Source organism: Manis javanica, chromosome 2 (genome assembly GCF_040802235.1).
Source record: "Manis javanica isolate MJ-LG chromosome 2, MJ_LKY, whole genome shotgun sequence".
Lineage (NCBI taxonomy): Eukaryota > Metazoa > Chordata > Mammalia > Pholidota > Manidae > Manis > Manis javanica.
This window is the reverse complement of record NC_133157.1, coordinates 176,231,117-176,247,625: the sequence shown is the minus strand read 5'-3', so window position 1 is coordinate 176,247,625 and position 16,509 is coordinate 176,231,117. Positions and strand designations below refer to the sequence as shown.

At 36.1% G+C, this 16,509-nt stretch overlaps 1 protein-coding gene across 1 annotated transcript in view; it reads right to left on the bottom strand.

Annotated features, from left to right (window-relative positions):
- NECAB1 (N-terminal EF-hand calcium binding protein 1) overlaps positions 1 to 16,509 on the bottom strand; it is a 178,845-nt gene that overhangs the window by 84,295 nt on the left and 78,041 nt on the right. The window contains exon 5 of the mRNA XM_036995811.2: positions 6,225 to 6,322. Within this exon, the coding sequence (XP_036851706.1) occupies positions 6,225 to 6,322 (98 nt within the window). The remainder of the gene's footprint in view (positions 1 to 6,224; positions 6,323 to 16,509) is intronic.

Sequence of the window (16,509 nt, the reverse complement as noted above, 5' to 3'; positions counted from 1 at the left end):
CCCATTTTCCCCCTTATCCTTCCCTTGTCACCCACCCTCCCCAGTCCCTTTCCCTTTGGTAACTGTTAGTCCATTCTTGGGTTCTGTGATTGTGCTACTGTTTTTTTCCTTCAGTTTTTGATTTGTTCTTACACTCAACAGATGAGTAAAATCATCTGATACTTGTCTTTCTCCGCTTGGCTTATTTCACTGATCATAACACCCTCTAGCTCCATCCATGTTGTTGCAAATGGTAGGATTTGTTTTCTTCTTATGGCTGAGTAATATTCCATTGTGTATATGTACCACCACTTCTTTATCCATTCATCTACTGATGGACACTTAGGTTGCTTCCATGTCTTGGCTATGTAAATAGTGCTGCAATAAACATAGGAACGCATATGTCTTTTTGCAACTGGGCTGCTGCATTCTTAGGGTAAATTCCTAGGAGTGGAATTCCTGGGTCAAATGGTATTTCTATTTTTAGTATTTTGAGGAACCTCCATACTGCTTTCCACAATGGTTGAACTAGTTTATATTCCCACCAGCAGTGTAGGCAGGCTCCCCTTTCTCCACAACCTTGCCAACATTTGTTGTTGTTTGTCTTTTGGATGTTGGCCATCCTAACTAGTGTGAGGTGATATCTCATTGTGGTTTTAATTTGCATTTCTCTGATGATTAGCAATGTGGAGCATCTTTTCATATGCCTGTTGGCCATCTGAATTTCTTCTTTGGAAAAGTGTCTGTTCAACTCCTGTGCCCATTTTTTAATTGGCTTATTTGCTTTTTGTTTGTTGAGGGGCATGAGCTGTTTATATCATTTGGATGTCAACCCCTTATCAGATACATCATTTATGAATATATTCTCCCATACTGTAGGATACCTATTTGTTCTACTGATGGTATCCTTTGCTGTACAGAAGCTTTTTAGTTTGATATAGTTCCACTTATTCATTCACATAAATCTTAAATAAATTTTCAAATGAGAACCACTTGGCGTAAGTCTCCCTACTTGGTAAATCAACTAACTACTTTGTGAACTCAGTTTCCATATTTTTGAAATGAGTATGTTTCCATTTGGCTAACATTCTTCACTATGATATTATGAAGAATAAATGCAATAACCCATATTAAAGCAAATTGAAAATGCTAAGGCACTATATAAATTTTAGTTGGCACTATTCTTCATTCCCTTTTTGTTCAGAGAGACTGAAGCCCAAAGCTGACAGGGAAGAAGAGTCCCTGGGCTTCATCTGGTAACTTGGCCCATGGAAGTCAGGTCAGCTGCCAGGAGTTGGGCAAGGCTGCAGCAGTGACTGGAAGGAACTAATGACATCGTTGCCATGTGGGTACCAATCCAAGTCCTGAGCCTGTACAGACATTACTGAGAGCTTCTGTCCCTTCCCCTCCTAGTCACTACGTGGAAAATATTGGTCTCTACTCATCACCCATAACATTGTCTCAACCCTACCAATAACCTCAAAGCTCTCTCTTCCCACTCTTAAATTACCCCAAAAGTTATGCTCACATGAACTGGATCATGTCTGTGATCTCAGTTCTGCCCCTTCCCCATCCAGACAGGGGTAGCAATTTCCTCTGCTCATGATACTCTAGGTCAAGTTGTACTGCAAACTCCTTCAGGAGAACATGGGTATCCTAAAGGACCATGCCCCCATGCCTTAATAGAGCAGCCTTTCCAAGCGCCTGGGGTTCCCGTTTACCAGCACTGGGCAGAAGTCTGGCTAAGGATGGAAGCAGGATGGAAGCAAGGCCTAGGCCTGACACAGGGCTTCTCTGCCACTGGCCCAAATTTTCAGTCTCAATATACATCTGTTTCCTATGCCCCTAGTCTCAACCTCCTCCCTTCCCTCCTCCTCTTTCACGCTCACATGAAAGACAGATCACTTCAAGGAACAAATGGGTCAAATAAGCTTTTTGGAAAACGTTTTCCTATGGTTGCTCTGAGGTTCATGTATTTTTTTTTCATTTTATTTTTAATGAATACTTAAAAGATTGCGATGAAACTACAGCGAATGTAATTGCCTTCCTTCTATCAGCCTCTAAAAGGGTGTTTCATTATCCCATACATGGTTTCATTTCAGCTCCTATATTTTGCCTATAACAAAGGAAAATTTTAATGATAAAATGCACATAAAATTATAGTACTTAATGATGTTTTCCCCAGACAGGAATTTCTGAGACCTATTGCTATTTCTTCTCCACAGAAATGTGTGTGTGTGTGTGTATATATATATATATATATATATATATATATATATATATATATATACATGCATATATACAGATTTGATATATATGCACACTCATCTTAAATTAAAAACTATGATTTTTCACTAGTCAAAGGAATATGGATCCCTGGGAGACCCAGATGATAAATATAAAGAGGGAAAGAGGAGAGATGAGAAGGTTGAATGAAGGGGCCTACAGATGCCAGGGATACAAACCACATGGATCCCAAAGATTTAAGAAAGGAAAGACAGAGGCCCAGCTGTACTAGCACTAAAGCCTATTTTTTTCTTAAAATCATTGAAGATGTATTGCACTGCATATTTGCTTGAAAAATAACTGTCTAGAGAAACACTATGAAATATATGTATGTTTTAATTTTGGACATTTTCCCAGCTTCACTCAGCAAGGTGACTACCCTTCCCTAAAGTAATTATTTTGAGAACATCATCCTCCACCTTAGTTTATGATAGCTTCTTTCTAAATCTTACCAGTGAGGCTTAAGGGAATCCCATTTATGTTTATGTAACATAGGACAAGACGAATTTTAGCTTGAACATCAGAATTCTACATTTGCTTTGAGATTACAAGTACATCACATACTTATGATGTAAATTAGCATCTCACCCTACTGAAGCAAGAAAAGCAATTTGACAAATCCATTGTTTGTTTGTTTTTTATGAAATTCCAAAGTCAGACGGGGAGGTCTGGTTTTAGCTCCCCTTCAGGGCTTTCAAATGACCCTTTGGAACTTGGCCTATGGTATTTGTTCTGAAAAACAAGCAAAGTAAAATAATCCGGGTAACCCTTGGGAATCCATCAAAAGGCTGGGGTTAAGGGAGGAGGAGGAGGAAGGGAGACTAGTGATGACAGGCTTGATCTGTCCCAAGCCCCCTCCTGGTTAAGTTAGGCATTTGGAACCCATTTTATCCATTCTCTGACACAGCAGACAGGTGTACTGTCAGTTAAGACAGACCAAAAATGGCTTGCATTTCATTTTTCATAAAAACCCTGAACAGTGAGCTCTTCCTACTGAGACAGAACTTTTCATCTGGGTAAAAATATAGAGAGATTCTAACAAAGAAATGGTAGATTTCTTACACAGAAGGGTTCATTGTGCTAGACAGTGTGGAGAAGATGTCAGTTCAACAGTGGCTTGAAAAATGTCAAAAATCCCACAGCTCATTCACCTTTGAGATAGCACACAAAGAACCTTTTCTAATTTTATTTTTGGCCACTTTTTTTTCTTTTTAAACCAAAGAGCTCACCCTTGATTAAATGGTATGATTATACATATGAAATAAATTTTTTAAGGGTCAGTGCTGAGAAAAAGATTTTGTACCATAAGAGACCAAATAACAGGTTGACTTCAATTTAGATCCCCAAAAGCCTCATGGTGTTAATACAAAGGAAAGAATGTGATTTTAGTGCAATTTGTGAGAAAATACAATTATATACTCACTTTTCCTTCTTATTAAAGGAAACCTGAACGTTTCTCAAATAGACTTAGTAGCAGTTTTTCTTTCAGGAGCAAAAGTATGTAGCTTTTGGAGTATGGAACTGTTTGAGTACGTATTTAGCCCATTTAATAAACTAGTACATTTTTATTGAGTGCATTCTGTCAGATGCTATGGTAGATCTGGGGTATTCAAAAAAGGCACTGCCCTTCTCCCTCCTTGCAACAAATAAACAAACAATACATAGTCACTCATTCTAATACTTGCCCACAAGGAACATGAGATACTCTAATATTAAAGACAACTTGCTTTAGGTAAGGTGGTCAGAGAAGATCTGTCTGAGAACATGGCATTTAAGATGAGACCTGAAGAATTAGGTCTTTTAAAATTACCATTTTAATTTTAAATTAAATTTAAAATTTAAATTTAAATTAATTTAAATTTAATCCATACCAAGCAGAGGCTTTTAAAATTACTATTTCTGGAAAGAAGGTCCCAAGGGATGAAATTTTATGTGGTTTCTAAGTACTACTGAAGAGGTCAAAAGAAAATGTATGCAGATTCCATTTTCTGTTTTCTTTTCCTGGAATTTATTTGGATATAGATAATGCTATGCTGATGCTCCTCTTTTTTATACTTTCTTTTTTTGCTTTACTCTTTGACTTTCTAAACTTTATTTTTCAGAATTCCGTAAAGTCTTTATTTCTTGCTCTTGTTGTAATTTCCAAGAGCTCTTTCTTGTTCTGTTTGTCACCCTGTCCTGGCTTCATGGATGCAGTACCTTCTCCTACCTCTCTGAGGAGGTTAAGGATCCTGTTTGAAAGCTTTCCTGTATAGTCCCTGTATTAGTTTTCTGGTTCCTCCCCACTGTCCCCTTTTTGGTTAGTTTTCATCTCTGCCTTTTCTGTAAGTTTGGTGACACCTGCCTATACATATTTAAGGATGGGCTAAGGACAAGCCATAATTATTTGAGGGGAGAAGAAGGAGTTCTGGCTCAGCTCTACCATTAGAGAATCTTTAGGTCTTTTCTGCTGTACTGATTAGATTTCTCGGATACAACCTCTTCCTGTCTGCCTGCAGGACATAAGCAGGTTGCCGACACTCTGGGAGTTCAGTTAGACAACACAGCTGGGGGGGTCTTTTCATTTACTACGCAAACTTTTAATTCAAATTTCAACTGTGGCCTGGAGCAGAGACCCTTTGTTTTACCCTTGTTGAGAACAAGTTTAGGTTTTCTACCGGGGTTGATAAAGAGGCAGTTGCTCAGCCAGGTAGACAAAAGTAGAGAATCTGGAGATCTAACTGCTTCTTACACAGATTTCCAGTAGGACACTCTGTTTTAGCTGTACCCTTCCTTTTTGTGACAACTAATGCCAAATTCCTGAGCTTATATGGAGACCAAGCTGGTAGCTGTCTGCTTTTCCCACTGTAAGACAAGCAGTCAAATGTCTCATCTCTGCTGTCAGAGACCACTTGTTCATTCACTTTTCAGTTCCCACTTTGGTTGCTATAAATTTTCCCACTAAAAGCAAGTTCAGAAGCAAGCAGAGTTCAATGGACGTATATATCTGCTATCTTTATCTAGAAATTCCATATTTGCTAAAAAATTTTTTTTCTTGTCATGTGCCTTATATACTAAAATGTTTATTTTTTATTTTTTATTCCTTGTTACATTTATTTCTATCATTATATGTTTAACAATTTCAGTCTCCCGTAATATATTGTAACTGAATAGAATCTGTGTATATGAAGACTCATGCACTGTATGTTAATGTTTTATTCTAATATATTCATTTATTGTTTTATGTTTCAATACAATTTTGAATTCTTTGGGCTCCTCAGATATATATTTATACCTTCTACAAGCAGATATGAATTTATCCCTTTATTTTCTATGGTTAATTGTCTTCACTAGCACAAAATGTTGTTTTTGATTTACTTTTTTGACAGTGGAAATTTTAATTCTCATCTCTCTTGACCTCTCTATAGAAGTCAACAGTATTGACCACTCCATACTCACGAAATACTCTTTCAGCTTCTGGACACCACCCTCTTCCAGCTTTCCTTCTATCCTTCTCAGCCCCTCTTGCTGGCTCCTTCTCCTTTCCCACCACTAAAAGCTGCAGTTCTTTAAAGTTCACTGGTAACGGTACTCTTTTCCCTAGGCATCACTACTTTATCTCTAATTGCTCAGGTGTAATCTCCTCCCATATGAGTTAGGTGTCAACATGTGTTTCTCTCTTGGGCTATATTGTGATTATTTACACACTTGTCTGCCCACCAGTCTAAGAGCTGCTTGAACACAAGCAGCTTTTCTTTTCTTTGTGTTTTCAAGCCTAAAGCATAGTGCCTGGCATCTAGTAGGCATTTGTAATTGTGTTATGAATGAATGCAATAGCTCATTTAGGAAGGAAAAATTAATGATCAGTGATAAAAATAAATGTATACTTTGATGATTCACCAGGAAATATGTCTGATTTTCAAGAAAAATTTTTTTCAAAGAAGAGATTTTATAGAAAATAAATATCAGTGTTTCCTTACTTTTTTTGTTTTGCCCATTGCCTTCAGGATGGAAAGATTTAGGTCTTCAAGTGCTGCTAGTACATTCTCGTATTCACCCAAGTGCTGAGAAAAATATTCTGAAAAGTGAAAATATTGAAATAAATCCACATTTACATTTAGATAATCATAAAACAACATCAAATGTTATTTACTCCATTAATGAGTAAAACAAAATGACAGCTATAAATGAAAACTGGAAGGTTTTCAAAGAGACTGAAGTGTCAGTACACTCATTCACTGAAAGAGAAAAAAATCTGGATGGTTACCATTCTTCTTGAAGAAGTGTTCTTTCCTTCAAAAACAGGATAAAATGAATGTGGATCTACAGAGAAGACTGTTTCAATGAAAATTTGTTCTCGATACCATATTATTATAGCTCTTATTGGGATAGTAATTTTAGAAAAAAATTAAACTGTTTTGTTGTTTCTTCTGGGAAACATTTAAGGAAGGTAAGCTCTCTTCAATGATAAGAAATAGTAATGCTACAAAACACAAAAGTATCTCTGGTAGCACCTTCCATGTAACTATTCCTGTTATGATTTAATTTTTTTCAACAATCTGGGTAGAGTAAAAGGGATGCTGATCACATTTTCAGTTGGTGGGAATAAATCATACATTTGGATGTTACAATTAAGAGCATAGAACTGTAGTTTATTATTGCCTCTCTTTAATGTGTCATAAGTATTTATCAAATTAAATTGAATGATAAGTATAATCAACATATAAGCCATTTGAGATCAGTGTGATAAATTTCAGCATGTTTGATGAAACCTTCCTCGATTTATGTAATATATCAGATGGAATTATTTGTTGGCATTGATATTAATAACAAATAGGAAGTACCACTGAATGATTTATTATTAAATGTGCAAGCTTCTTTCAAGAAGAAAGAACACAGATGAGCAATAAACCAATTCTAGGTTATGGCTGTCAAAATACAGTCTGTGTACATATGGGCTTAAGAATGATATGTTTTTGACAAAAAGCAAATGCATTCTTGATTATGCATTCCTTAAAAATGGCAAAATCTTATATAAAGGTCCTTTTTGGAAGGGATGTTTTAGAAGATAAGTAAGAAAGCAGGTACTCTTTAAACATGTACTTCAAAATAACACTCTAATTCTTGGTTATGATGTTGACTTTCTGATAGTTTTGATGGAGATGTCTGACCTTGTCCATGAAATTATTTGTAATAAATGAAGTCCCTGTGGACTTCATGAACCAGCAAGCAGTTAATGCCATAGAATACTCTTAAGTTGGAAAAAATAACAATTATCAGAATAGAATCCATAGTAAGTTGAAATAAGCAAAAAGTATAAAGAAAATGTAAAAGGTGAAGTCAGTACATTTTTATATTAATGTACACAAAGACTCAAGGGAGATTATATTGGGGAATTATAAATGCAAGCAGGTAGGAAAAAATACATATAGTGAAAATAAATAGAATTTGGTGTTACAAAGTAGGCTTATAAAAAAATTAAATAAGACATAGGCAATATATATGGCTTAACCAGTGAAGGTCCCAACAGAGAATATAAAATGTCTTTCTACTTTGAAATCATACCTATACAGGCACAGCTGATAAAAAACATGAAAAGACAATGACTAGAGGCTTCAAAGCTGACAACTATGTAGTCTTCCTTCCTTCCTGCATCAGTTCAACTCAACTATCAAAATAATTAGAAAAATAAAATAAAACAATTCCTCCCCAAGCAATATATTAAGATCAGAAAGAAAATAACTCGGAGAAGAGACAGAATTACAATACTCAAGTCCTGCATAAGAGTTTAAATATAAGGGTTATTTTGAGGTGGTGTAGTTCAGTGTCACTCACTCAAGTTGTTTTATAATTTACTCACTGAGGGACATGCAACAGGAGTTGAAAAGAGATAATTACTTCTCAACTTTATCATGGTGAGGGTTCATTGACTCATTCCACAACTTTACATACATTTATTTAGTGCCTTCTATGTAGCAGGTATTATACTACAAGCTTGGAATATAAATACGAATGCAGCACCTTTTTCTTTAAAGGAGCTTATAGTAAGGTAGGGGACATACACATTCGACAAATGCCATACACATGATCATTGTTCAAGACAATGGCTCAAGAGCCTAAGCACAAGATGCAATCAAAGTACAGGGCAGAGTGTGATTGCCTGGCTCTGGTGGACAGTGGGGCCTATGTTAGTGGGTCCCATAGGACTATAACAACAGAGACAGTTCTTAACTGGCTAACCTCAATCCCATGGTACAATGTAGAGACAAAAGAGACTGAAACACACCCCTAGTTTTTCTTTGAAAGAGGCCTACTAGCTTATTTTTATAGCTGTGGCATAAGGGACAGGTTTCTAATTCAATACACATCTAGAGGCTGGTGACAATCTCCTCCAGGAACCAGGGAGGTTGGCAGCATTATCTATGTGTTCTCTTTGCCCCACCTCAGGTCACTGGTGTCTCTGAGAAAGGAACCTGGATATATATCTGGTGCCCAGTCTTTTGGGGGTGCTGCCCAGAGGACACATTCCTTGATAGCCAGGCTCTGGTGGCCAGTGGGGCTTGTGTTCATGGGTTCAACAGGATGGTGGCAAAGAAAGAAACAGTTCTTAACTGAGCTTAAGAGCTTATTACCCAGAGCTCAGTGCAGAAGGAGCAGACATGCCTATCCCACAGTCTTCCCCCTGAAAGAGGTGTATTTGCATAGTTTAAAAGCTGCTGCCTGAAGGTTGGCTTCCACTTAGCTTAAATGTAGGTGCTCACTGAGATGCTGCACTTTGGGACAATGACAGTTCTTGGCATACCCTTAATTTCTGGATGTACTAGAATGAAGTGCTTGGATAATCACAAAGATCTTAAGACGAACGAGATGGGCAGGGTTGGCAGACAAGGCATATCTCCTACACGAGCCTACTCCTTCAAGACTGTGAGAGGTGGCTGTCTTATCTAATATATAGAAACCAACAGAGAGAGTCAAGGAAAATGATGAAACAGAGGAATATATCCCAAATATAAGAACAAGGTAATACCTCAGAAAAAGACTTAATGAAATGGAGATCAGTGATTTACCTGATAAAGAGTTCAAAATAATAGGTATAAAGGTACTTAACCGAGCTTGAAAGAAGAATGGATGAACAAAGTGAGAATTTCAAAAGACAGAAAATATAAGAAAGTACCGAACTGAAGTTATGGAACTGAAGAATACAGTAATTGAACTGAAAAACACAAAAGAGGGCTTCAAAAGAAGGCTAGAAGAATCAGAAGTAAGAATCAGTGAACTTCAAGTCAGGGGAGTGGAATTCATCCAGGCAGAGTAGGAAAAAGTAAAAGGAATGAAAAAGTGGAGAGAGCTAAGGAGAGTTATAGATCATCATCAAGTGTATGAACATTCACAGTATAGAGGTCCCAGAAGGAAAAGAATAAGAGAAACTTGAAGAAAAGCAGAAACTTGTTTGAAGAAATAATGGCTAAAAATTTCCCAAGCCTGGGGAGGGAAAAGGACATTCATATGCAGAAAGCCAGAGAGTTCGCTACAAGGTGAACTCAAAGGAAACCAGATCAAGACACATTACATTACATGGTCAAAAATTAAAGTAGAGAATCCTAAAAGCAGCAAGAGAAAAACAACTTGTTATATACAAGACTGTCATGATAAGATTATCACCAGATTTTCAGCAGAAATTTTGCAGGCCAGAAAGGCACAATGTATTCGGTATACTGAAAGAAAAACAGTGCCAAAGAAGCATAGCTACTCAGCAAGTTGTCCTTTAGAATGGAAGGAGAGAGAAAGAGTTTTACAGAAAAGCAAAAGCCAAAGGAATTCATCACAACACTGGCCTTACAAGAAATGTTGAAAATAACTTCACTATACTGAAATGAAAGGTGCTAATTATTAACACAGAAATACATGACAGTATAAATCTCACTGATGAAGAGCCTCACATTCTTGAGATGGAAGAACAAACTTAGGGGTGCCATGCCTCCCAATTTGAAACTAAAATTCAGAATAACCTAATGTTGTAAGGGTGGTAGGTTAAACACATAAAGCTAGTATGAAGGTTAAAAGGCAAAAGGAATAAATAATGAACTTCTTACAACATGGAGACTATAGCCATTGATTCTGTAACATCTTCCTGTGTTGACAGACAGCAGCTGCACTAGTAGGGGTGAGGATTTAATAATATGGGTAGCTATTGAACTACTATGTTGTATACTTGAAACCAACATAAGATTTTTCAAAATTGAAGTACAGTTGATACAAAAACTATAATAATTTATTAATGGATACATAAGATGAAAAGATGTAAATGGTGGCACAAGAAACAAAACGTTTTATAGGGGTGAGTAAAAAAAAGGAGAGCTTTAGAATGTGTTCAAACTGAAGTTGTTATCAGTTCAAAACAGACTAAGTTGTTTTATGTAAGCCTCATGGTACCCACGAAGCAAAATTCTATAGCAGATATACACACAAAAAAGAGAAAGGAATTCAGGCACACAACTACAGAAAAGCATCAAATCTCAAAGGAAGAGAGAAAGAGCAAGAGAAGACGGAAGGAGCAGAGGAACTGAACTACAAAACAGACAGAAACAATGAACAAAATGGCAGTAAGTCCATACCTATGTAAAGTAATTGGACTACATGTAAAGTAATTGGACTAAATTTTCCAGTTAAAAGACAGAGTGTCTGAAATGATTAAAAAGTCCATCTATATGCTGCCAAGAGACTCATTTCAGATATAAGGACACACACAGATTGAAAGTGAAGGATAGAAAGATATTGCATGCAAATGGAAATCAAAAGAAAACTGGGGCAGCTATAGTTATAGCAGGTCAAATAGATTTTAAAACAAAAACTATAATGATACAAAGAAGGTCATGTAATGATAAAGGGGTCAATCCATCAAGAGAATATAACATTTGTAAATATTTACACATCCAACATAGAAGCACCTAAATATATAAAGCAAATATTAACTGATCTAAAGGAAGAAATAGAGAGCAATACATTAGTAATAGTAAGGGATTTTAATACCCTACTGCCATCAATGGATAGGTCATTCATACAGAAAATCAATAAGGAAACACTGGCCTTAAATAACACATTAGACCAGACAGACTTAACAGATACATATAGAACATTCCAACCCAAAGCAATAGAATATACATTCTTCTCAGGAACATTATCCAGGATAGATATGTTAGGCCACAAAGCAAGTCTTAATAAATTTAGGGTTGAAATCATATCAAGAATCTTTTCCAACTACAATAGCATTAAACTAGAAATCAATTACAGGAAGAAAACTGGAGAATTAACAAATATGTGAAAATTAAACAACAAGCTACAAAACAACAATGGGTCAAAGCAGAAGATGAATTAAAAATAACATAAGAGAAATGAAAATGGAAATACCAAAACTTGTGGAATGTAGAAAAAGAGAAATGTTCATAATAAAATTGCCTACATCAAGAAACAAGAAATATATGAAACAACCTTACACCTCAAGGAGCTAAAAAAAAAAAAGCAGACCAAAGTTAGTAGAAGGAAGGAAACAAAGATAAGAACAAAAATAAACAGAGAACCAAAATGAAACAGAGACTAAAAAGATGATAGAAAAGAACAACGAAACTAAGAGCTGGCTCTCTGAAAAATAAACAAAATGATAAACCTTTAGTTAGATTCACCAAAAAGAGAGGTCTCTGGGAAATCAAAGAGGAGTTCAACTGATATGACAGAAACTGCAAAGGATAATAAGAGACTTCTGTGAACAATTATATGCCAACAAATTGGACAACCTAGAAGAAATGGACACATTCCTAGAAAAATACAACCTACCAAGACTGAATCACAAAGAAACAAAAAGTATGAATAGACCAATTAGTAGCAAGGAGATTGATTCAATAATCAAAAACCTTCCAACAAACAAAAGTCTGGGACCATGTGGCTTCACTAGTGAGTTCTACTGAACATTTGAAGGACACTTAATACCAATCCTTCTCAAACTTTCCGAAAAGTGAAAGAGGAAGGAACACTTCCAGTCTTATTTTATGAGTCCAGCATTACCCTGATACCAAAATCAGAAAAGGTCACTATAAGAAAATAAAATTGAAGGGCAATATCTTCCATGAACATAGATGCAAAAATTTTCCACAAAATATTAGCAAACCAAAGTCATAAATGCATTAAAAGGATTATACACTATAATCAAGTGGGATTTATCTGAGGGATACACAGATGGTTTGACATCTGAAAAATCAATGTGATATACCACACTGAAAATGAAGCATAAAAATCATATCATCATTACACTAGCTGTAAAAAAGGAGTTTGACAAAATTCAACACCCACTCATGATAAAAGCTCTCAAAGCAGCTATAGAGGTAACTACCTCAACATAATAAAGGCCATATATATGTGACAACCCACAGCTAATGTCATATTCAACTCAATGATGAAAAGATGAAAACTCTTCTTCTATGATTAGAAACAACACAAGGATACCCATTCTCACCAATTTTATTCAATATAAAATTGTATTGGAAATTTTAGCCACAGCAATTATGCAAGAAAAATAAATAAAGATCATCCAAATTAGAAAGGAAGAAGTAAAATTCACTATTTGCAGATGACATGATATTATTTATAGAAAATTCTGAAAACTCTACCAAAAAAAATGTTAGAATGAAAGCAATAAAGTTGCAGGATACAAAAGTCAATATACAAGAATCAGTTGCATTTCTGTACATTAATAATGAACTATCCAAAAAAAAGATTAACAATCCCACTTACAATTCCCTCTAAAAAAATACCTGGGAATAAGTTTCACCAGGGATGTGAAAGACATGAGCAGTGAAGGCTGTAAGACATTGATGTAAGAAACTGAAGACACAAGTAAAAGTTATTTTGCATCATGGATTAGAAGAATTAGTATTGTTAAGATTTCCATATTACTCAAAGTAGTCTACAGATTCAATGCAATCCATATCAAAACTCCAATGGAATTGATCAGAAATAGAGAAAAGAATCCTAAAATTTATATGGAGACACAGAAGACCCTGAATAGCCTCACAATCTTGACATGGAAGAACAAATGTAGGGGTATCATGTTTCCCAGTTTCAAATTGTATTATAAAGCTATAGCAATCAAAACAGTATGGTATCAACATAAAAGCAGATACACAGATCAATGGAACAGAGAGTCCAGAAATACACACACATTATGCAGTCAAGTAACTTATGACACAGGAGCCAAGAACATACAATATGGAAAGCACACTCTTTTCAATAAATGGTACTGGAAAAACTAGACAGCCACATGCAAAAGAATGAAACTGGACCATTACATTACACCATACACACACAAAAAAAACCAGCTCAAAATGGGTTAAAGACTTGAATGTAAGACCTGAAACCATATAGAAGAAAATATGTAAGCTCTTTGACATGGGTCTTGGAAATGATTTTTGGATTTGGCAACAAAAGCATAGTAAACAAGTGGGACTACATCAGCTTAAGAGGATTCTGCACAGCAAAGGAAACCATTAACAAAATGAAATGGCAACCTACTGAATGGGAGAAAATATTTGCAGATCATATGTTTGATAAGGGGTCTTATATCTGAAGTATGTAAAGAACTCATATAACTCAAAACCAAAAAACAAACAAAATGGGAAGAATACTTGAATAGACATTTTTCCAAAGAAGACATACACATGGCTAACAAGTGCTGGGAAAGGTACTCAACATCATTAATCATCAGAGAAATAAAAATAAAAATCACAATGAGATACCACCTCACACTTACTAGAATATCTATCAAGAAAATAAGCAATAACAAGTGTTGGTGAAGATGTGGAGGAAAGGGAACCCTTACGCACTACTGGTAATGTAAATTGGTATAGCCACTATGATAAACAGTATGGAGATTCCCCCAAAATTAAAAATGGAACATATGATCTAGTAATTCCACTTACTGGTATTTTTCCAAAGGAAACAAAAACAGTAACTCAAAAAAAATATGTGCATCCTAATGTTCACTGTAGCATTATTTTCAATAGCCCAAATATGGAAGCAACCTCCATGTCTGTCAATGGATAAATGGATAAAGAAAATAAGAAAAAAATATATATTCAGCCATAAAAAAGAAATCTTGCCATATGCAACAATATGGATAGACCGCAAGGACATTTTGCTAAGCAAAATAAGCCAAAGAAAGACAAATATTGTATGATCTTGTTTGTGGAATTAAAAATAACCTAGGTATATAGAATGGACTCACCAGTGGATACATGAAATGGGTGAGGGTAGTCAAGAGGTACAAACTTGCAGTTATAAAATAAGTCATGGAGATGTAATGTGCAGCATGGTGACGATAGTTAATACTGTGTTGTATATTTGAAAGCTGATAAGACAGTAGATCTTAAAGATCTCATTACAAGAAAAAAAATTGTAACTCTGCATGGTGATGGATGTTAAACAGACTTACTGTAGTGATTTCACAATGTATACAAATAGCAAATTATGCCATATACCTGAAACTAGCAGCGTTTTTTTCAAATATATTTCAAGAAAGAAAAAAAGTCACACTGCTGTACCCAGCCATGAAATAAAGATGATTTCAGATGAACCCTCTGACCCTGAGGGGGGAAAAAAAAAGTGCAGGGCAAAGAATGCCCAAGTCTGCCTGTGGACAGTCAGAGAGAGCTTCACAGAGGATGACCAGGCAGAATTAACAGAAGAATGGGACTTGATCAGAGGAAGGGTAAACAAAGGCATGGAAGTCAGGCATATGTTGGCATGTTCGCAGGAGTATGGGTAGTTCAGCCTTGCTAGGACATAAAGGATAGGATCGGAAATGGCCATCCTGCCTAAAGCAATCTACAGATTCAATGCAATCTCTATCAAAATACGGACAACATTCTTCAACAAAATGGAACAAATAGTTCTAAAATTCATATGGAACCACAAAAGACCCCGAATAGCCAAAGCAGTCCTGAGAAAGAAGAATAAAGTAGGGGGGATCTCGCTTCCCAACTTCAAGCTCTACTACAAAGCCACAGTAATCAAGACAATATGGTACTGGCACAAGAACAGACCCACAAACCAGTGGAAAGAATAGAGAGTCCAGATATTAACCCAAACATATACGGTCAATTAATATATGATAAAGGAGCCATGGATATACAATGGGGAGATGCCAGCCTCTTCAACATCTGGTGTTGGCAAAACTGGACAGCTACATGTAAGATAATGAAACTGGATTACTGCCTAACTCCACACACAAAAGTAAACTCAAAATGGATCAAAGATCTGAATGTAAGTCATGAAACCATAAAACTCTTAGAAGAAAACAGGCAAAACTCTCTTGGACATAAACATGAGCAACTTCTTCATGAACATATCTCCCCAGGCAAGCAAAACAAAAGCAAAAATGAACAAGTGGGACTGTATCAAACTAAAAAGGCTCCTGTACAGCAAAGGACACCATCAGTAGAACAAAAAGGCATCTTGCAGTATGGGAGAATATATTCATACATGACATATCCAATAAGGGGTTGGCATCCAAAATATATAAAGAGCTCACACACCTCAACAAACAAAAAGCAAATAATCCAATTAAAAAATGGACAGAGGAGCTGAACAGACACTTTTCCAAAGAAGAAATTCAGATGGCCAACAGGCACATGAAAAGATTCTCCACGTCACTAATCATCAGAGAAATGCAAATTAAAACCACAATGAGATATCACCTCACACCAGTTAGAATCGCCAACATCCAAAAGACAGACAACAACAAATGTTGGTGAGGATGTGGAGAAAGGGGAACCCTCCTACACTGCTGGTGGGAATGTAAATTAGTTCAACCATTGTGGAAAGTAATGTGGAGGTTCCTCAAGAAACTCAAAATAGTAATGCCATCTGACCCAGGAATTCCACTCCTAGGAATTTACCCTAAGAATGCAGCAGCCCAGTTGCAAAAAGACATATGCACCACTATGTTTATCGCAGCACTATTTACAATAGCCAAGACGTGGAAGCAACCTAAGTGTCCATCAGTAGATGAATGGATAAAGAAGATGTCGTACATACACACAATGGAATATTATTCAGCCATAAGAAGAAAACAAATCCTACCATTTGCAACAACATAGATGGAGCTAGAGGTTATTATGCTCAGTGAAATAAGCCAGGTGGAGAAAGACAAGTATCAGATGATTTTACTCATCTGTCGAGTATAAGAACAAAGCAAAAACCGAAGGAACAAAACTG